The 23,597-nt window shown below is 41.9% G+C and overlaps 1 protein-coding gene across 1 annotated transcript in view; it reads right to left on the reverse strand.

Moving 5' to 3' along the window:
• Positions 1-1,073: 1,073 nt before the first annotated feature.
• Positions 1,074-23,597, reverse strand: part of LOC124284653 (single-stranded DNA-binding protein 3-like) — a 106,064-nt gene continuing 83,540 nt past the window's right edge. The window contains 10 exon segments of the mRNA XM_046720761.1: positions 1,074-3,976; positions 4,643-4,773; positions 5,580-5,646; positions 6,496-6,596; positions 7,831-7,882; positions 10,136-10,171; positions 11,012-11,075; positions 11,496-11,593; positions 12,739-12,765; positions 12,767-12,810. Of these exon segments, the coding sequence (XP_046576717.1) occupies positions 3,872-3,976; positions 4,643-4,773; positions 5,580-5,646; positions 6,496-6,596; positions 7,831-7,882; positions 10,136-10,171; positions 11,012-11,075; positions 11,496-11,593; positions 12,739-12,765; positions 12,767-12,810 (725 nt within the window). The 3' untranslated portion in view covers positions 1,074-3,871.

The raw sequence follows: 23,597 nt of genomic DNA on the forward strand, positions 1-23,597 counted from the left end.
GGAATCACAGGGCCATATGGAGGGGCGACTGATTCAGCCTCTGAGACGTGGTAATGCCTGACAGCGCAATGGCGAGGTGGTGTTTACAATAACTAGGGCTATCCATTTGTACCACATCTACTGTCTCAATGCACCAGCCGGCGAGAGCATGCGTACGTACGTACAAGTTACGCATACTCCCTTTACGATGTATGGCGTCGGCATATTGTGAGCAATCAACAGGCTACAACTACGTGAACGTAACAAACTGTCACATCACATATCGTACAGTATTGCAAAAAAGAGGCATTCAAATTTGTTTTTTTACCATGTACATGGCAAAATGCTTGCAAGTTATTTAACAACTGTACTCCACCAACATGAAGATAAATAAATATAATTACAGGTAACTTTACACGATCAGATCATTCTTCAATGTACACGATGGATACGACACTGGCGTCAACATCGCCGGGCAGTAAATGACCTCCCCCACCACCCCACCCATTCCGTCAGACCACAGTATTCCCACTGTATACATAAGCAACAGCCTACATTATGTATATATGCAGGACTGGTTGCCTAGCAATGGGCTAGAAGAATTAACAATGAATCATTTGGATGTGGTTTTGCCCCCAGCAAAACTAGTGGTTTGTGAATGAGATCCCATTCCCCTCAAATTGTGGAACCCCCACCCACGACAGTAGCAGAATCAGATCTTCACAAAGTTTACAATTTCAAATCATTCCCCATTTAAATGCCAAATGAAATTCCCCACAATTCTATCACAAATTTTAACTTATCATATGCATATTTGATATAAGAAATTGACAAGACAGTTATTCCCTGGGTATATCCCAGTCCACCAAGGGGAGTAACTCTGCTCTCCTTCCTGGGGAATGCTGGGAAGGCGACAGCTATCACCATCTTCCGACTGTTCTGTATCATCATGTCTTCTAACCAATCGGAATCCCAGTTTGAATCGAGAAGCAGGTCTCAGTGACACTCATCTTGGTCACCTAGCAACCGACTATGGAGAAGTGACTACGGTTACACATTGTCACTATGTTGGATTGCCTCTTAAATTATCTTTCTTTTCCCCTTTCTGAATGTTTGTCCCTATCTCCACCCTTACCAGCTTTCATTCGGCTTCTAAAAGCACGCGAGGCTGTCCTGAAAAACAACCGAAAGTGCAATTTGTCCATTACAAGTAAAGAGTATTTGCGCTCATTTAAAACATTTGCACTAGACGCTCCATTTGAAGCCAAATACACGTTACAAACAAAATTTAAAGCAAAAGTGTTAAAAGTTTCACTACAACGTTGCAAAGAAATTTCCTGAAAACATTAAATGACAGACGGCTCGTATTTGTTTCAAGAGATTTTCTTAGATATGGAGCGAACATTAAGTGATTAAAAAGTTTGCGTCAAACAAACTACAACAAGTTTACTACATGTTAATAATGAGAACTAAAAGAAAGTAAACAATCCAAACACTGCTACTGCCACACCGTACTAACATACTTCCATAGCAATGAAACTCGTCTTTTATGGAAGTTGTTTGAAAAAAAAAACGTTTTCGAAGATTGATGGAGTACAGTGTTAAGTCTACCATATAACTTTAGTGATATGGTCAGGATAAAAGTTATATACATCACAGTCTATATCAAAATATGGACATGTATTTTCATAATCAGTATTTTTATCATTTTGATCAAGAGCAGGTTTTTTTTGACAAATTTGTGAAAAAATATATGTTCCTACGACAATATTAGTGTGAGCATTGGCAGTATAGAAACTGATAAAGTACTAGGTGACTAGCGTTGTCGCAGGCGGAGCAAACAAACACTACAGCTGCCTCATGCTCGCCAAACAGAGTGAAAAACTCAAATTCTGCTTATGGCATATTGCCCAAGACAGCTACGTAGCTGGAGGAAAACAATACAGAACTAGAGATTTATAAAATGCTGCTAAGAGTACTTTTGGGCAATGACTACAAACAAAACAATGTAATCCTGCAGAGCTCCCTCCACAGATGTAGATACGCATACATTACTGATGGGCTGCGTCCACGCTGTGGTACCTACATCCTAGAGGCGGATTATGGATTTGCATGAGGATATCGATCGCACAAACACATAAATAAAAACACTCACATCAACATTAGAAACAGAGGGACAGAAAGTGCCCCGGGAAGAAGCTGGAACACAGGGCAGCCCAGTATCAAAATATACAAAAAGCCACATTATCCAACTACATCAGAAAACGACCATGTGCAGTCAGTATAACAAGACGCCAGCTGACACCTATCGCACATCTGTAAGTTGGCGGCGGACAACGGACAGAGAGGGTTGTCGGCCCACCGAGTCACAGATGTGGGCGGAATCAGCTCGCAGATATAAATATATAACAAGTCAGATATTCGGCACTCCTCGCTCGATCACTCATTCACCCCACTTCCACGGTGGAGTACATGTGCACCAGAGAAAAAACAAGCTTGTGGAGCACTGAACTCAGAGAAATAATCTTGAAGCCAAATGCTACATGTTATCTCAAAACAACTGTCAACATCTACAGATCTGGCGGATATATGTTCGAGGGCCCACACATGGCTCACGTGGCTGATGATGACAGCTATTTCCTCACCAATTGGTCCCAATAAGAATGGCTGTGAGATTGTAACCGAGAGATTCATCACAATCATCGTTAAGAAGATTACATAGCACTCGGGGCAGAGAGATAGGCTGGAAGCATTTCGGAAGAATATGAAACCAGTAACAAAGTAGAAGGGATTAAACAGAGGTCAGTTATGATGTATATAGTTATGCTACAAGCAATCCTTGTGCCACCGCCGCCCTAGTGATACTGCACTAAACATGACTTCTTCATTTACTCTATATTAACTACAAATAACATCTCTCGTAACGTAGCATCTTGTGATCGGCAATCAGAGGCAGCAGCTCACTCTTGCCCTTGTGACACTTGCATAATAACAGGATGATCTTGGCATGTACAATACCCTGGGTATTTTGGCAATTTATCAGAAGACGATGTTAGCAACATAGGAAGACAACTGCAATAATATATGAATATATGTGTGTATATACATATAGAAATACATAAACGTGTGTATCACATACAACTCAAATCATGATCCCCCCCTCCCCAGTTTAGTAGTTTAGTGGGGCACTGTGGCACAAGGGTTGCAATGCTAAAGCAGCAAGTCTACAGAGTTGGAAGTTCAGTATTGTCAACAGCGCGGCTGCCGGGTCGGACGGACGGACGGACGGTTGTATGGATGCCGGAGACAGGTGAGGACCCTCATTTAATAACAGGTCAGTTTGACGGAGACAAGACATGCAATTGAGGGCAGGACAGTACAGTACTGTTAATGTTAAGGATAAGCAAAGATGAGCTACTTTACTACTACTGGCCAGCTGCATTGGCTTGAAGACTATTTCTTCATCATCAAACAATCCTGATGTCTCAATGTTGAAGCCTGGCTGTTCAATATGACTTGGATGAGGGAGACATGGCAGAGCCGACCACGTCTACAAGCAACACAATGTCAAGAAAACTTGAGTAGTCTTGCAGATTAGGGACAACTGAAGAAACTAGTTGACTAGTCTACAACAGAAATGAAACTGAACTCATCAGAGCCTGAAGTCTGCTGCTGGAACACTTCCTAAAGATTATGAACATGCGTGTCTAGAGAGCAGAGAAAGCCGGGAGCCAGGGCTAATGTACGCAAATAAAGAAGGTCAAGGTCGTCAAGTTCCCTAATCCTGCAGTCATAGTGAACATCCAGGCCATACTATCACTGGCACTACCACCTGTAGAAGACTCCAATCGCGTCCAATGTACTAACATATAAATAATAGAATAATTTAGGTTTATTGCATGAAATATTCTGGTTGGTCGGCGTCTTTTTCAAAGCGTTTTGCCTCCTCCTGCATAGATTCTTTAATCTTTAGGATAGCGGCAGATTCGTTTTGCTCCTGAAAAATCGTAAACATCAAAACATTGAGATAGGCGACGTACTAGGGCACATGCTGTAATGATTGTTAATGATGTATGACAGGTCTTACGATGAGGCAGCTCCCCGAATGGGCAGCGATGAGTCACATGCGATGATAGGCCTGGTCACTCATACTGATCACCGGCCAATGAGCAGGTCAGATAGAGCAAGTAGTGACAGTCAGCGCCATCTGGAGGCAGCCAGTCAGCTGGTCTGGTGGCAGGCAGGTGGCAAGGGAGCGACTGTTGACTTACCACGGAGACAGTCTGTTACCAAATTCCATCATCAAGATTGTTTGAGAGGGGAGCAATGCTGAGTATGAACAGATCAATCAATCAACAGGCAGATGCTCTAATTAGAAATGAAAAGAAACAAAAAGAAAGTTTTTAAAGAAAGCACCAGGCGGTCAGAAGAAACATGCAATGCCCCAACACCGTGTCTGAGAAAAAGAGTGAGGATAGTAGCTGCTCTAGCCAGAAGCAAGGGAGTAACTCTGGCCAGCTCAGTTGGCATACAGGCAGCAAGGCGGACGGACGTACGGACGGACTGACGGACCCCGGTGCCAACTCTCAGAATAGGGGAGCGAAGGAGCGAGCGAGCCAGTAGGACATACATGTACACGTGCTCACAATGACAGCTGACTTACATTGTCTTGGTACCCAGCCAGACCATATCCCATGTCTGCCGTGCTAACAGGTGGCATATCATCTCTTGGTGTTCCGGGACCATTTGCAGGTGAGTTCTTCATTCCATCCATATCCCCTGGAACAGACATGCCTACAAAATAACATACAATGTGACCATTCAAATTAAATATTCCAGTCACATCATTACAATGAAACACACACCAAGGAGGCTGAAAAAAGAAGAAAGAAAACATGTTTCTCTGGAAATATGTCAACATGAGTGAGTGAGAAAACTGGTGAATGCAGGTGTACAGCTGGTATGCAAGTTTCCTAGATGTTATATTTTTATTATCTGCAATAAAGTCTACACAATTTGCTGAAATATAGAAGCAATAGTCAAGAGAGCAAGACTCCACAGCTCGGTGTGTTCTTGTCTGCAGATACATGTGACTACTTGCGCCTTACCGACCGCCTCGGTGGTGTAGTGGTTAGAGCCTCCGCCCGGAGAGCGGAAGGTCGCGGGTTCGATCCCCAACCGCGTCATACCAAAAGACGTTAAAAATATGGTACTTGTTGGTCCCTGCGTGGCGCTCGGCATTAATGGGTACATCAAGGTCTGGTCGGCTCGGAGTCAGTATAATGTGTCTGAGTGGGGTATTCATGCTTCACTGCAGCATGGTATCTCAGTGGGCTAGCACTATAAAACCAGCTTCAGTCTGGGCTAGTACAAGCAGTTGCACCTACACATACACACGCATGCACGTCGTCATATGAGCGAAATATTCTCAAGAACGACGTTAAACCCAATTTCACCTCACCTCACTTGAGCCTTACCTAGTCTTACCTTGGCTGTTACCCCACACTGCTTAATTAAAGACATGTAGAAGACAAAGAAATTCAAACAATATTTAGTAAGACTATTATATCATAATGAGGTCCACTGATCTCATGACTTACCATTCATAACTGGAGGCATCTCCCCTGGCCCCATCGGGCCCATCGACCCATCTGGTCCCATTGGAAACTGAAACAGAGACAACGCCCACATGATGAGACCCAGCTGCTAATTGTTTCCAGAAAGAGGGACCTGGTCACATGTATATATAGAGAATCTCACCCAAGTGTCTTCTGATATCAAATATATCACCACGAGTAGATAAAGTTACAAATATCTTTGGCTTGCTGAGGATACTTTTACTTTTATCAACAAGTGCTGATATTTGATATCCGAAGACACGAGGGTGAGATTCTATCTATCATCAAAAGTCACTCTTCATTAGTTTTCAATGAAAACTGTAATCTCTGAACATGGTCCTGCCATTAGACTTGCAGTGCAGCGATGTCATACCATTGTGACATCATCAAGTTCTCCTAGGAGATATCATTTGATCTCATACAGGCAATATCTCCTGTGGAACACAGTTTTGGATGATAATAGCATGATTTCTGTATCTTGTAAAGCATTCCTCAAAATGATTTATCCCCCATCACCACTGTCACATGAACCTTGGGCACGGACTGGTATTATAGTTTAAAAGTTATTTTAGAAAGGTGTGAATTATCTCCCCTTACCTAGACAGTTGTTCAATGAGGACATCAACGAAAATATTTTTCACCACCAGTCGAATGTGAATTATCTCCCCTTACCTAGACAGTTGTTCAAGAAGGACATCAACGACAAATATTTTTCAACGCCAGTCGAATGTGAATTATATCCTCAATAAAACATACCATCTAATGTGAAACCCTACTGTATTCCAAACCTTACTATCATTGTACTTACCTACATGTACGATATGCAGGCTATATAAACTATATACAGCCAGGAAGTCCAGTGTTTATCCCACGCCAGGTTCCTGGCCATTCTACTCACCCCTGGCATCCCTGGCATGCCGCCCGGTCCTCCAGGCTTCATCATACTGTACATTCCGTCTGAGTTGCCTGCTTCTGGCGCTGAAAGCATGTGTGGGAGGTCTTTATATAAAGACATTGCAATCAGCATGCAATGTCTCGCATATAATCTGTTTTTTTAACCACATTCAAAAACCGACAAACACCACAGGTCTACAAATATACTGAACAAAAAGTCAGAGATCATGAATAGTTTTCGGATATGTTTTTTGCAAGTAAGGACAAGTGAAACAAAATTTTATAGAAATAGCCCCAAAAGTATTCATGATCGCAAACAGTTTTGTTCATTATATATTACACAAGGAAAACGACACCCACAATGGAAAGGCTAAGTCCAGCAACACCATCCAGCCATGACAGACAGATCACCTGTTTACCATAGAAAAAAGAACAGGAGTAAGGCCTAAAACAAATTAAAAAATGTTGTGGTTCCGATTACCTGACTGACCCTTAAATTCTGGTGCTGACCCTATTTTTCTTTTAAAGGGGTATGAATAAATTAAGCTTTCAGGTACCATTGTTGTTTCCTGGCACCAATGGACATTGATCATTCTGATAGAGAAAGTCGACATGATAACTGCAAGCTTCATTGAATAAACAATAACACATTGATAAATGTGCTATTAGTTTGTACTTTACTTCTAAAAAAAATGTAAAAAAATAAAACAAAATAAAATCCTACCTACCAACCCACCCTACATTTAAAAAAAGTGTTATCTGAACCACAACATTTTTTTATTTGGCCCAACTTCTTGTAAAAGTGACTCGTATCTACTCGAGACCAATGTACACAAAATTGGCGTAAACTTTAGATAATTTGTTTTCAAGCTACCAAATGTTAATTTCCCAAAGAAAATAAATGCAGTTTGATCTTAATCGATTGAGTTTGAAGCCAAGAAATGATCATCTTAGCTTGGAAATCTCTGACTTTAGCTACTCATCTGAAATCAAAGTCTTCGACATTTCTTTTGGCTCTGATACATTTATTTGTTAGCTTGTTGATGCTGCACTCTAGCTATCAGACGGGGCTCTGCAAATAATCAGGCCAGACCACCAGACAATCCAGGGATTGACATAATGTGCAGTGATCTACACAACTCCGATACAATGAGATGCGTGAACCAGCGAACCTGACCACACAATCCCGTTAGTCGCCTCTTACGACAAGCACGGGTTGCGGATTACCAGTTCCAACCCTAAAAGATCAACTGAAATTATGTCATGATGGTTTGGGCAGGATTTGAAAGTATTTATGGAAAACCGGAAAGAGATGAGCACAAAGTGGGCTGATACTGACCTTGTGGACTGGGCATGATGGGTGTACCTGGGGGCCCTGTTACTGGGGGACCCTGGAAACACAAACACAGCATACAGACAGAGAACACCAGGAACGTCTCATGTAACACTGAACAGGATCACCCATTGAGTGACTGCCGGAAACATGGCTGCTAAAACCTGATTGCTCACTTAAATGTTTCACAAAATGTTCATGTAATAATGGGTTTCCTTTTGTATGAACTGTCATTCCACTTCACAGTATACCAACTATTAATGTCTGATACTGTTACAAAATGTCAAGGTCTATCCACTGTTAATGTCCAACACTGTTCCAGTTTCCCCACTGTTAATGTCCAACACTGTTTCAGTTTCCCCCACTTTCAATGTCCAACACTGTTCCAGTTTCCCCACTTTCAATGTCCAACACTGTTCCAGTTTCCCCACTGTTAATGTCCAACACTGTTCCAGTTTCCCCACTGTTAATGTCCAACACTGTTTCAGTTTCCCCACTTTCAATGTCCAACACTGTTCCAGTTTCCCCACTTTCAATGTCCAACACTGTTCCAGTTTCCCCACTGTTAATGTCCAACACTGTTCCAGGTCAATGATCTGGTCCAAGTTACTTAGGCCTTATTTATGAAAGACGCAATCTTCATCCTGCTTGTTACCGATACCTGAGTTAAATGTCTATTTATGATCTAATTATCTAACCTAAAACATGATTATTTTACAAAATGATTTTTAAGCAATAGGTCCACGAAAGAAATCTTTTCAAGTTGTTTGAAGTTTCTGTGCATGTGATATATCAGTGATGACAGGTTGCAGAGGTTCGTGTGTTATCTACATACAGACACCAATCTCTGCTTCAGAACATATCTTATCTTCCACATCTTACTTCTTCATGTCAATTTCTTCATAAAAACATTCATCATCTCCCTTTTCCTACTGTTAAACAAACATATATTTCGTTTACAAAAAAACAGGATGTGTAAGATCGAGGTTGGACCAGGAAATTAATGCCAAGAAATACCAAGAAAGCAAACAAAAACTGGGACAAGTTCCCTCCGTGGGAGATTGATAGGCAGGTAACCCAATAGGTGGATGATACCATACCCTAGGAATGTCACAACAAAAAGGTAAGCTCTTAAAAACAAGTTCCAAGAAAGCATTTAAACGCAAATAACTGGTCTTTAAAGTATTCCAAGACTAATGGATTCACATATTAGTGTATTTTTAGCTGTACCTGTCTCTGCTGGAATTACCTGCTTCACATCCTCTGCATTGCTCAAAAGAGGTGTCACAGATTCTGAGATTGTTCCTGCAGGTAGGGATTGGGAAAGGCAGGGGCCATGGGCCATTTTGCACATTAGAATAAAAAATGGCTTATTTTGAGTGAGGGAGTTGGGTTTTACGCCGCTTTTAGCTTTATTCACACAATAACACGGTGGGGACACCAGAAATATGCATCACACATTGTACCCATGTGGGGAATGGAACCACTAGACTACCCCATCGCCCGATCAAAATTTTGAAGTTTATATTGATACAAGGGCAGTGGCCCATTCTAAATTCAGAAAATGTCTAATAATCCTGAAAATGGCCCATTGTGAAAGATCTCTATCCCAGTCCCTGTGCATGGTCTTGGTTAAATAGGATATTAATTTTTGTTTGGAAGGTATTGTTTAGAAGTTGATGGATGACAAAGCTGACAAATATAGTTTTGTCATAACAATTCTGTATTTATAATGTAATAATGTTTCTGTTTAGTTCCTAAGATTTGACGGATGGGATAACGGATCTGTACTGCAAGCACCTGTACTTTAACTTCAACAGTTCAGGGCAAAATGTACTTCATCACACTATTCATGGGGGTCGAGCAAACAGTATTTCTTAAATAATGCTTTAGCAAGGTGTTATCCATAAATTTCCTGATTAATTTAAAATATTATAATTTCACAAAAAGTATATTGTGGACTTTACAGATCTGATCATAAATTTACGAATGTCTAGTTTCACAAATGCCTCCCTGCATTATCCTATCTCAAAGGCATTTCCACAAATTAATGACTGATCCTCCGTTTTGTCATTTAGCCAGTAATGAGGCTAAGTTTTATAGGAGTTAGTAGGAATCAATGGTGCACGATGTTGCTGCTGTAGAGAGGACAGGGAGACGTGCTGTAAGCACACTCATTAAAGCACTGAAGTAGGTACAAGAAAATCCTCTCTCGTACATATTACTGAGCAACAGTTAGGCTTCACTTTAAGTTTGTTTTTAAGGGTAATGCAATAGAAGTTTCTTAACAATTCCTGGAATTGATACTTACATTATAACTTCCTGGAGATGCTGACGAGTAGTTTAACTGAAAACAGCAATAATGTATTTTTATTAAACACTTAAGAGCATATATCGTTTCAGACTCTGAGGGTGTGGGTTCGAATCCCGGATGGGACTCAACCCAACAAAAGTACTAGAATCTGTAGAAAGTGTAATCCCAAATATAACATATGTTACATCTGACCACTTTCTAAATGCCATTGTGCATTTATATATTCAGCTTCATTCAGGATTTTTCAGCCAGAGTGCTATCCAAACACTGAGTTTGGATCAGGTAAAAGGTTGCATGACAGCATGACAGCATGACAGCATGAGCAATCTGGACATGATGACCCATTGTGACCACCTGACCCTACTTGGGGGAAACTAATGTCAAGCATTAAGTACAGGAGACATGCTCTCTCTGTACCCACACATATACATTTGGCTTTTTGTTTGGTTTGGTGGCTTGTTTAACACTGCAGTCAGTCAGTCAACAATTTTACAGCTATATTTCAACAGTCTGTAAATAATCAAAGCTGGATCAGACAATCCAGTGATTGACATGTTGAGCATAGATCTACGCAATTGGGATAACCAAGTCAATGAACCTGACCATCCGATCCTGTTATTCACTTCTTACGACAAGCATGGGTTGCTGAAGACCAATTCTAACCTGGATCTTCACAGGTATACATTCTGCTGGTACCAACATTTATGAACTATTGATACATCAAAACACATCATGTATGCACCTGGTCCTGTGTCATCTCAAAGACATCTCACTTTAAGTCCACATGAAGAATATTTCTCACGTCTTGACACAAGGTTGTGATACAAGACTGTGAAAGATGGTGACCATCACCCACGCTGAAGTTGTACTTACTGATGATGATGTAGGTGGCCACGGTCTGTTCCCCTGTCCCCCTGGTCCACCTGGACCCCCTGGCCTGAAACAGTATGTACGTACATTAGCCAGGAAATAATTGGGTATCAAGAAAGGTAGGTTTCACTGTATATATTCAGATATAAGCTTGAGTCTATGGGCCTGACCGTGGTGGTAACAACAGTCTTACAGGTGCAGTCCACACATTCATACTCTGGGTACAACTACTCACTATTCAGAGACTAAGCGTTACCGTGGTGGTAACAACAGTGTTACAGGTGCAGTACACACATTCATACTCTGGGTACAACTACTCACTATTCAGAGACTAAGCGTTACCATGGTGGTAACAGTGTTACAGGTGCAGTACACACATTCATACTCTGGGTACAACTACTCACTATTCAGAGACTAAGCGTTACCGTGGTGGTAACAGTGTTACAGGTGCAGTCCACACATTCATACTCTGGGTACAACTACTCACATCGACATTGGTGGCATTCCTGCAGGGCCTCCTGGCCCCATACTTGAGTTAGGCGGTGGACCCCTCATGCCACCATAACTTGGTAATGAGTCGTAAACCTGCAATAAATAAAACATTGCTGTCATCAAACTTTACTATCCACAAACCATTATTTAAAACATCTAATCCAAGACCAACGTCTGCAGCCAAAAGGAAATGGTCATTTGATTTTAAATGGAATTTGACTAATAACATAGGTGTGTGGGTGGGCGTGTGTGTTTGGGGTTGTGGGGGACGGGGGGAGGAGGAGGAATAAGTGAGGTGAGGTGAAATTGGGTTTAACGTCGTGCTTGAAAATATTTCACTCATATGACGACGTGCATGCGTGTGTATATGTATGTGCGGCTGCTTGTACTAGCCCAGACTGAAGCTGGTTTTATAGTGCTAGCTCACTGAGATATCATGCCGCAGTGAAGCATGAATACCCCACTCAGACACATTATACTTGACTCCAAGCCGACCAGTCCTTATTGTACCCATTAATGCCAGGCACCGGGCAGGGACCAACAAGTACCATATTTTAACGTCTTTTGGTATGACGCGGTCGGGGATCGAAGCCGCGACCTTCAGCTTTCCGGGCGGACGCTCTAACCACTACACCACGGAGGCAGCCAGGAGGAGGACTGACTGACTGAGTTTAGTTTTACGCGCCGCTTTTAGCAATATTCCAGCAATATCACGGCGGGGGACACCAGAAATGGGCTTAACACATTGTGCCCATGTGGGGAATCGAACCCGGGTCTTCGGCGTGACGAGCCAACGCTTTAACCACTAGGCTACCCCACCGCCCCGCCAGGAGGAGGAAGAGAGGAGAAACGCATGTGTGTATGTGTGTGTGGGCATGTGTGTGTGTGGGCATGTGTCCATGTACATATGGTTCTTAGTGACACCATAGAGCAGTTTAACATGAATATCCACTAAAACACAGAGTGAGTGAGTGAGTGGGTGAGTTCGGTTTTACGCAGCTTTTAGCAATATTCCAGCAACATCACGGCGGGGGACACCAGAAATGGGCTTCACACATTGTACCCATGTGGGAAATCAAACCCGGGTCTTCAGTGTGACGAGCGAACGATTAACTAGGCTACCCCTTTTATGTTGTGAATGGGGATCGAACGCTGGACCTTACACAGGCAGGTGCAGGCACTTAATCTACTATACCAGATGCATTCTCTGAGAACATGGAGACTTAGTGTCAACTTACTGGGTTCATTGGACCGGGCATCCTGCCCCCCTGGGTGACTCATCCTCTGCATTGGGCCCATACCCGGGTGTCCTGAAACACAAAACATAAAAGTTATCTCCCTTGAAATACCTCACTCAGGGTTAAAAGAGTTAATGTTTTCCATAATTTAGTCACAAAACCAACAATAACAGAATCAAATACAAGTTATTTCTCTTGAAATATCCAGTGCAGGTTTAAAAGGGTTAGTTTTTTTCCATTATTGCCAAAAAACAAATACATTATGGGACATGTATTAAATTCAATTACACAGCATAGACGAATAATATGTGACATTTTCACTAGCCGCCATCTAGAAAGGCAACCGACTTGACAAAGTGGTGTATAGTGAACAAAGCATTGTCCCATCTTATCAATTTCACAATCTTGCAACACTATAGATTAATATGCAGTATAATAACTTGGATAACACTAAATGACAATGTTGAATATCAACAAATCATTTGTCCCACAAACAAGTGTTTACTGAGTATTTTACATGTGAACTGCTGTTTTTTCCATATTCCATTAGTTGCCAATTTTACCCTTGTGCCAGCTTTTAACAACAGCTGCAGGAGCCAATATGCCTAAACAACAGGACCATTAGTATGTACACGCTAAAACCTGAGTGTTTCTAGAAAGAGCTGAGAACAGTGCCCACCAAATCGGGCAATAAAATGAAACAATCTGCTCAGTATTAAGCATATAGACAGACAACAATGGCACCAGTCGAGTCATTGGCAGCCTGGTACCACACTGCAGTCCTCTCCCCATTACTCTCCCAATGAAATTGCTCCAGCTACAAAGTCCCTTCTAATCTTCAGATATAAACACCACAGTTCACATTTCTTTTCCGTTCGTATTCCGTCAGATGGAAGGAAGTAGTCTCTGCAATGCAGTCAGCCCATTAAGATGCAAACAAGCCTAAAATGACATGACCAAGTCCTATTAAAACCTGAGGACTTCCTTAACAACAGGCTAAGGCTCGCAACACGTGACCATCATTTGTTTCAGTGCCATCTTATAGAATTACACAGACACCCAGCATTGATCTGACTTTCATGTGTATATATCAGCTCCATTGAATATTCTTCAGGGAAAAATTAATAAAAAACCATCCTTGAATGAGATCCAATACAACTGTGGGGGCCGTCGCCGGATACAAGAGACGGTGATCTGCTATGTTTATTGAAGGCCCCGTCTGGGTGATTGCCATCCACTAATCTACAGCAAACCAATTACCTTCCATGTTGACATTTGAGCATAAATGTCTATTTCCCGGGCTACAGCGGAATCTGTAGGGGACAGGTGGGGTGAGCCGACACCAAACAATTCAACAACATCTCTGAGCTCTGAGGGGTAGCCTGTTGCACACAGTCAGTTGGAATGCTCGTGTGCCGCCTCTCACCCCACCTGCTCCGTACACTGCAGTCATTATCAAGGCCATGTACAGATCGTCACGAAGCACTTCCACAATGTGTAGACAGGCTTATGCTGGATGCATCAACAAAGCTGAAGTCGCCCAGTAAACTGCTATCACTATGGTATGTCGCCATTAGAGGTAACCAGAGGCCAGTCAGCAATCATCTGTAATCTATATGTAGGATTACCCGGACTTGGCCTATGTCCAGTTGCATCACTGCTCTAACTCTCACCCAGCCTGGCTTCACAGGAGCATGCAGATCAGGACATGTCGCCTGGTGATGAGCACCTGTGTGTCATGCCAGCCTGGGTGCATGTCCAGGTGCTCCCACGGGTACACATACACACAACTCGCAGGATGTCATGGTCATGTAGCAGCGAAATGGCTTGCAGCCAATAGTTGAGACTTTCATGAACTTCTTAAGTGGTGAAAAGTGCAACATAAAATGCTAAGAAAAAGCACATGGGAGTGTGTGTGTAATATGTTTGGACAAAATGACAAACTAAAGTAACTTGCTGTAAATGAACATGTGCTTCTTGTCAGCTTTGTTCTCAAGGGCTTTATCAAAACGGTCATCAAAGGAGCACATTTTTTTATTTTTTTCAGTTGGAGTGAAGTATGAGAGAGCCACAGTATGCACATGAGGCTAAGAGTACCACAGTGTTGTACTGCAGGGCAAGTTGACAACAGTGTTGTACTGCAGGGCAAGTTGACAACAGTGTTGTACTGCAGGGCAAGTTGACAACAGTGTTGTACTGATGGGCAAGTTGACAACAGTGTTGTACTGATGAGCAAGTTGACAACAGTGTTGTACATGAGTGATTGTGCCAGTGTTGTACACACGAGGGATTGTGCTAGTGTTTTACACACGAGGGATTGTGCCAGTGTTGTACAGGAGTGATTGTTCCAGTGTTGTACACACGAGGGATTGTGCCAGTGTTGTACAGGAGTGCTGCTGGCCTTGTACAGAAATGAGTGACCACCACTGGGTCGTTCTGGGAGAGGTCAGGTGGGTAAGCCACATCCTATATGCCCCCTGGAACAACTAAACTGATTACCAATTCCCCTGGTCAACTGTGACCATCGATAACTGCCCAAGTGACGGTTGATAGTGCCGGAGAAGGGGAGAAAGCCGTGACCTTTCTCAGGTCTCTCGCCATATTACCCCGACTTAGAGGCAGGTGAGAATACACTTGTCTAATTAGACAGTGAAACCCTGGACACACTTGGTCATGGAAGTGTCCGTTCGGTGACATTAACCAGCTGATGTTGTCTACTCCAGCTGTGCAGACAAGTCCCGTAATTCACATAGATCTGTTTGTTCAGCCTGTGGCAACACCTAAAACATAACAGACTGGAGCCTCGCATATAGCTTTCAAGTACCTTATTTCACGTCAGAATGGATTCACTCTAGAGGTGAGAACGTGAATGTGTATGCCAAACACACATGGAAGTGTTAAGCCTTGAGCACGGCGGTGGTAGTCGCAGCATGTGAGAGGTGGATGGAATTTACAGGAAACTTCATGACCACCTGTGTCTCCTTTTTCACCATTCTATAGACGCAGATCATGGAAGGCTGGTTTAATCTTCACACACTCCTACAGCAGTTGCCCAGCACATGGTCCTACGTGTCCAGATCTGGAGCTGAATCTGCTACCACCAGGACCACAAGTGCCATTACACAAGATTGGAAATCTATGTCCAATTTCCTGCTGTTGCTTCGACTCATGACGTATGGGAGACATGCACACCGATGGAACAGGACTTAACAAAACCACAGGACAAAGTGGCAACAGGCAATTACCAACAAGAAATGGGCAGTACGAATAATTTCCTATCCCGAGTGGAAATGGGAATACATTCAGCACTGGTTATGGAACGGAGCTGCATGGGCAAGTCCGCGGTGAAAGGTTTGTAAGGAGCTGTGTTCTACTCTTCCAGTGTTGTCTGATGTACAAATTGAATGTATATTTAATCATACCCTACTGTATAAACTGACTGCACGTCAAGTTCAATGAATTTCATACATGTACTCCACCAAATCAGTCACCTTGAGACAAACATCAAGAGACCATTTCAATCAGTTAGTTCTATCTGCAATTCACGAGGGTTGAAAATACAGCCAGTTGCCATTTTATTCAAACATCAAAGATGCAATGCTTCTGGATATGAGTCTGTTTCTTTACAATGGAAAATCTCAGTTTTTGAACAGAAACTTCAATTATTGTTAACTGCAATTTGGTATACTACCACATATTACTTACCTATATTCACAGGTTGACTGACATGAACTATGCAATATATCTGGGTTCTGATTTTTTTTTAAATGCATTATTCTTCCACAAGACAACACTTTTCACAGTAAATGAAATAGTAGCTGCATTTTGGACAAACAAATCTGAAGCCTTTGCATGGAAACCATTTTCCTTTCATCTTTCACATGTAAATGTATGATGAATAACCCATTCTAAATTCATTCAGGGGAGTTGAAATGCTGTCTATTCCAGTAATGTCCTTCACATTAAATCTCATAACATTGTCACATGCATCTCCAGCCAACAAAATAATAAGTTCCTATTCCAATTTGCAAAATAACAATAGTTATTAACTACAAAAAAATATTATTTTTCGTGCAACTCCATGTTACATTGTATCAGGTTACTCAATATTATCAAATGCACTGTGAAAAATATAATTGCTTTAAACTTGTGAATAATGAGCAGTATTACAGAACCGATTAATTCGAGCACGAGGCTGGTGTTTGTCACAACAAACCAAGGCAGTTCTCCCTCTTCACCGAAGCTACAGCCGTGATATGTCACTGTGAGAGGTAAACCTAGTTTCACTACAGGACAGCACGTAATTATTGAAAAGCCGAGAGTTATCAATCTGTCAGGCTTCTAATAACACTAGGTACTTGAGAGCCTCCATGACAGATCGGCAAGGCTCAATTTGTTACCAGAGCAGTTATTAAATAGCAGTGTGAGATCATATGGTTTTCATAAAATCACTGTCTAACAATGGACCGGAGGCAGAGCCTGGCCCTTTATGAGAAACAGTCATCCAATGTGAAACTAGAAAAAGACATAGCAGAATTTCAGCATTATTCATATATTGCAAACAGCTTTGAAAACAGGGCATCTATTTACATCGAAACTTGGTATACAATACTGCCATCTCTCCGACAGGCTAATAAATCACATATTGAATGGCCTGTATTTAAACTGCTCTTGGATTGAACCATTTCATCAAATGTAAATTGGTCTTCTATTGAAATGCTGCAGCTGTTTTAAATAAGACATATTGCATGTGATGTATGCTGTAATAGTCTGTTTGTTGCAAGTAAATTTCCAATAAGGCAGCTCTTGCCTTCACAAAAGCTATTCTCCTTGCAACTGTTCTGAAGAAATCCTCTCCAATCATTAATCAATTTTTCAGTGTGTATGCTACACTCTATGTAAACTGTCGGAGTACTTACTAACACTGTATCGTGAGTGACATGAATGACGTGTTTTTGTTGGAATTCATCGCCTGAACCAGCATTATCAAGACAACAGCAAAACCATACCTTGGACGGGGTACCCCAGGTTCCAGGCTTTCATAGTCAAGTGCTAATATTGTGGGCCTACAAGACATTCAGGTCTTCAAACACTAGCATGCCAGTGTTTAAATATCAATGACTTCGGGCCATTTAATATGATAGCTTTTAGCAGGAGGTTTTCGTTATGATTTCAAAGGCAGTATTTGACAACAACACAAGTGTAGAACGCCTGGCATCGGCAATGAGAAATATCCACACAGAGCTGTGTGCAAATCTACTACTTGTTCACTGCACATGGCTGGCAGTGATAGAATCTCTACACCAAACTTCACACTTAGTTCAAAGGACATCTTCACATTCTTAAGAAAGTCTTTACTAACAATTTCTTTGGAGTGTCAGCAAGCATGAAATTGACAGGTCTAATACGAGAGAACTGCATTAATGGGAAGCTGGATGGCTCGTGGACAGGCCGCCAATTGGTTGCTGTGATGTGCAATGCTTTATTGATAAACGTGGGTCGGGCTGAAAGGCCAGGAAATTAACACTGGCGGTGTATTTGTTAGCATTCACATGATGTGTTTTCTTCAGCAGCAGTCAGCTCTGCTGTTCCTTATCACACATGGAGGCTGTAGTGTACGACGCTGTTTGACAATCCTTCTGGATAGTGTAGTATACTGTTCCTTATCACACATGGATAGTGTAGTGGACAGTGCTGTTTGCTAACACACATGGATAGTGGATACTGTTCTTTAACAAATGGATGGTGGTAGAAGATACTGTTCCGTATCACACATGGAAAGTGGTGTAAGACAATGTTTCTATCACATGGATAGTGCACTGCATGGTGCCGTTTCCCAACACACATGGATAGTGTAGTGGACAGTGCTGTTTGCTAACACACATGGATAGTGGATACTGCTCTTTATCACATGGATGGTGGTAGAAGATACTGTTCCGTATCACACATGGAAAGTGGTGTAAGACAATGTTTCTATCACATGGATAGTGCACTGCATGGTGCCGTTTCCCAACACACAAGGATAGTGTAGTGGACAGTGCTGTTTGCTAAAACACATGGATAGTGGATACTGTCCTTTATCACACACAGATGGTGTGAATAGTGGATCGAGGTATGGGATAGTGGTATGAGATAATGTCCCTAATACATATTATTAATGTTGCCGTGACTGTACACACACGGAGGTCCAGGATTTCATTCACCCTCTTTAACACAGGTAAGTTGTCAACTTTTCCTACTAAATCAAATTTTTTTCAGTTCATCTAACAAATATTATTTGAAACCAAGGACAGATTCTGACTTAAGTGGAATTATAAATCTGTCTCTAAACATCCAACATTCTACTGAACTCATCTGCATAGCTGCAAAGCAATTTGCCTTCAACATTTCATCAGCTGCACTCCCTTGGTTTGGTTGAACCAGTTAAGCAGAGTGTGTGTGATCCTATCCTGGCCCTACTGGATACACATGAGATGAGCAGGCTTCAGTGATCAGTTCACTGTAATACATCATTCTCGACACATCCAACCATTACTCCCCTTCCTCAAGATCTTTTCCCCAATCAAACGCACATCTTTTCCCTGTAGACAACTCATTAGTTTTCAAACACACATCAAAAACATCACAGGCCTTCCTAATGGTGTTTAAATTTCTTTGGTGTAAAGAAGTGCAGTTGTGTTACAGTGGTGAGCTGGTAGAGGTAAACGGTGCTGCTAGAGACAGGGGGAGTTTGTAGATGCGTGCATGCTAGCCGAGTCCGTCTGCTCAAGAAGGAACGAGTCGATTGCGGGATCAAAGTGGATAAGAAACATTGTATGATGGAGTTAATGTTATCAAAGAGATACTCGCTGCCATAATTACTTCAGCTGGTGTCATGTCGCTCAGCATGGAAACTACACGAACCAGAAAAAACCCTGCCATCGTGATTATGACTGGCACAGTCACCTGTCTCACAGACCGAGGGAGCTTGAAAGAAAGTAATTTCCTGAGCACATCATTATGCATACACAGTGTATCAGACTAGGCCCGGTGTGGTAATGACCTCAGCTGCTATGGTCCTCAACTGTCTTCTTCAGAAACACTAATTTAATTTGGTCTGAAATGTGATCAGTGATACTACAAAGGCCTGGAAGGGAGGACAAGATGGATCTGAGAGAAAACACAAGGACACCTGACTAGCAGACGCGAACAGAGGCGATGTATGATGACAGTTGGGAAAGGTAGGTGGAGATGGGATGTGGAGGAGAGATGGGGGCCGGGATAAGCTTGTGTGGGTGATGGTAGAACTATGTTGGCCTGAACATGCTTCATGGTGCTAGAGGGGATTCCTTCCTACATGAGTCAGTGTGAAGATCGTCACATTCAGGCAATAGCTTTTGATGTGTAGGGGAATACTGCGAGGTTTCTGTGTTAAGGCAGGTTACTGATGTAAGTTGACAATGCTGTGTCTTGGGGGAAGGCTGAACAAGATTAATGCAGTTAAAGGGGGTTTCTCCTGGAGGAGTCGGTGTACGGATAGGCTTGATATTCTGCTATAGGTGGAAGTTCAACTCGCTGGTTCCACAGTGGGATCCATGTGGGTGACTGACCTTAATGATTCAAGATGACATTTGGCAAATGCTTCATGAGGTCTGAGTGTCTGACCAAACTAACAAGCTGAGTAAATGACTGAAAAAGTGGTGAATCTGTGGCAAGACTGACATACCAGCAAAACATAGACAAGGCTGGTCACTGAGAAGCCTCATTCTGGGGCAATACCAATCATATCACTGCCCATACTGGACAATGATGTAACCACCATGAACGCTGTTAAAAGGTTTCCCAATAAAAGACCCAATCAATTCGTGACACATTCACCCACTCCATCAAAACTTATTTAGGACATTCATCACCTGACGATATTAGGCTTCTAAAGGTTTGAATACCAGTATTTGCACCACTGGGGGACCCACTATAGACTATTGTCAGCCATGATTGGAGAGTCTGAAAAAACGATTTTCTTTGCGGGCAGTTTCACAACAAGTAGTCTTTCAAGGTAAGCATCCTGGAAATACAAGCGTATAAGTGGGAGCTTGTGCTGCAACGTAATACAGCAGGTCCATTCCCTCAGTCGCCTGACATGTTAGAGGCCTTGATGAAAGCGCTGTTTGAAGCTGGCCAAGTTAATAGAAAGAGGCCTTAGGTTGAGGCATGAAAAAGTTAATATCCTGATTTAAAATGAAAGTCGTGTTTGAGGCGATAAGCAAGAAGTCCAGCTTTGTTCAAAAGGGCAGATGATGTGATCAAATGAACGGACATACACAGCAGAAATTTTCCATCTGGATTTTTGCATTGACGACTGCCAAGGCATTTAGTTGAGTGTGTTGGGGACTGTAGAGAGCTGGCTAAGTAAGCAGCTGATAATAAATCTAACCATCCTTCAAGAGCAGATTTTTGTGGAGTCTGAGATTAGATGAGAGTCATTACAGTGCTCAACTTGATGTAATGAACAGGAGGCATATTTAAAAGCTGAGCTGCATTTCCCATTTCAGATTCTGTTCTGAAATGACAGTCTATCCACTACATCAAAGAATGCAATTTATTAATCAATAAAAACTCCAGAGATATGAGAGAGTAGAAATGTTTAAGTGGGGATTTGTCAACGTCGGAGCATCTGGTACAGAGGTTGGATGAGCAAGTTATATACCATACTCTCTCCACACAGCACCATGCAGTTGGACGGCTATCTTCTCCCATACTTTAAAGCTATTGAAGCTGATAGCATTTTCTGCAACATCGGAAATTAAGTATGTGCTTGTCAAGAGGAGCGATGGAACCCTACACAGACGAAAGTTAGCAATATTTCTACAGATTTGGTGATAAGACGGTAAAAATATTGGAGAAGAGTCCTGTGAAGGCTATCATCCTTTCAACTACTTATCTGTGAAATAGCAGCCCTGTGGAGTGGCAGTTGTTGTAAGCAATGTTGAGAATGTAGAGAGTCAGTGCAAGAGGATCCAAGCTTCTGTGATCACAGGTTTGAGCAAGAAGCTCTGCTTCACAACCATCAAAGCCTGCATGTTTTGTGTGCTACTGTGAAGAAACACAACAAAGCCGTATGCTGAGATAGGCATCAGTCTGTAGCAAGGCATTCTATACGTAGGATAAACAGGAATGCATTCTGGACTTGTTGTTCTCTTCATTCCACTAAATCACAAAGTGATCAGTGGTACCAACACGTGTTGCTCGAAGAAGACATGGAGAGGCCCCAGTGCAGGTATGTTTACAGGTATGTGCATGTGTGTGTATTTCCATGTGCATGTGTGTGTATTTCCATGTGCATGTGTGTGTATTTCCATGTGCATGTTCAGTTTCATCATGCTGAAACCATCTTGCTAAATCCTCACAGATGTGTGTCTGGTGCTTATTTTCTCACTGCCGTCCATTAGAAGCAGTAACTTTCACAGAGTTTCTGTTCTGTTTTTAATTGATTCTTGCGTCAATAACTGTCCTTTTCTTTTCCTGTATTGAGAGGATTGGGAAAGATGTGGAAGGGGATTTTCATTACTGTTTCTCATTACACCGGAGATGTAGCCCGATCTGTCATGATAGCAGTCAGGCATATGTTCTTTCATGAAGTGTCATCTAACAATAGCCAATCAGCAGATATCTGATGTGTCAGACTTTACAGCAGGTGGCGAGGGCCAGCACGGATGCAGAAATACTCACACACGCATATTGATATAAATTCTCTGATAAAGTACAATAAGATCACTATTTGAGTGCATGACACCTTTTTCCTTCATTTTCTGCTATAAAAAATAAATAAACACACTCCAGATTTAAACATATTAGTTTCTTATTTCCCAAAGAAATGTTGTCCTTGAACCAGCAATTATGTTACCATTACTCGGGTATCATTTCACACCGTGCATGTGAAATTCTATGCCTTGTTTTCCCCCTACAGGTTTTACAGAAACTCCACAGCAGTGTCTTGTTTCACAAATGGAGTTTACAGAAACTCCGCAGCAGTGTGTGTTAAGATAGGTAGACAGACAACACACACTAGAGCTCCTCAGTGCTGGGTAATGATAGACAGTAATATAAAGCTTATAATAACATATTGAGTTTAGTGCTATAGTTCTCTGTTCTCTCTTTGATGGTTTGGCTTGCACAGAGATATTAGCCTAACTTGTTTCATGGGATAAACATGTCGCTACCCTTCTAGAAAATCCAATTAGATTTGGAATTGATAAAATCAGGAAAATTATGAGGCTTCAGAGGAAATTACAACTTCACATGCAAGGGGAAATGCAAAAATATTGATAAAAGAAAAGCTTTTAAGTGCACTGGTTCTCAACAGCGGAAGCTAATCACAACCATGAAAGAAATTATCTTTGTGATGGTACTTCAAAGACTGCTGGCAACTAGCTTATGTTAATTCTCCCTACAGTGCAGCTAAAATTAAACCTTATTGAAATTTCTGCTTCAGGAAATACAGCACAATTTCTGATTGAAACAAAATACATCCACATCAGATTATGTTTATAAAAGAAACTCTGATAATTGCTTCTCTAAGTTGAGTTTGCTTGCCTGTTTAAGCCATCAAGCCATCCCATCAATTGATGTAACCAACTCATTGTCAGTCGTTCTCTTTCCTTAGGCCATTTTGACAAAACCTGTTTCACCTAATCATGTCTTATCAGTGGACCACGGCCCTTAACACAAAATAAATCCTAAAATTGTCTTTTGTGTTTAAATATACCAGAAAATCCCATGTTTGACAACATAGCTGATTTGCAGTCCAAGCTGGCATAATTATGTCGTGCCATGCAGTAGGGCAATAGAAATCAGCGTCTCTTTCCCCTACACGTTAATTT

This window comes from Haliotis rubra, unplaced genomic scaffold, assembly GCF_003918875.1.
Source record: "Haliotis rubra isolate DU_JTF1 unplaced genomic scaffold, ASM391887v1 Scf340, whole genome shotgun sequence".
NCBI lineage: Eukaryota > Metazoa > Mollusca > Gastropoda > Lepetellida > Haliotidae > Haliotis > Haliotis rubra.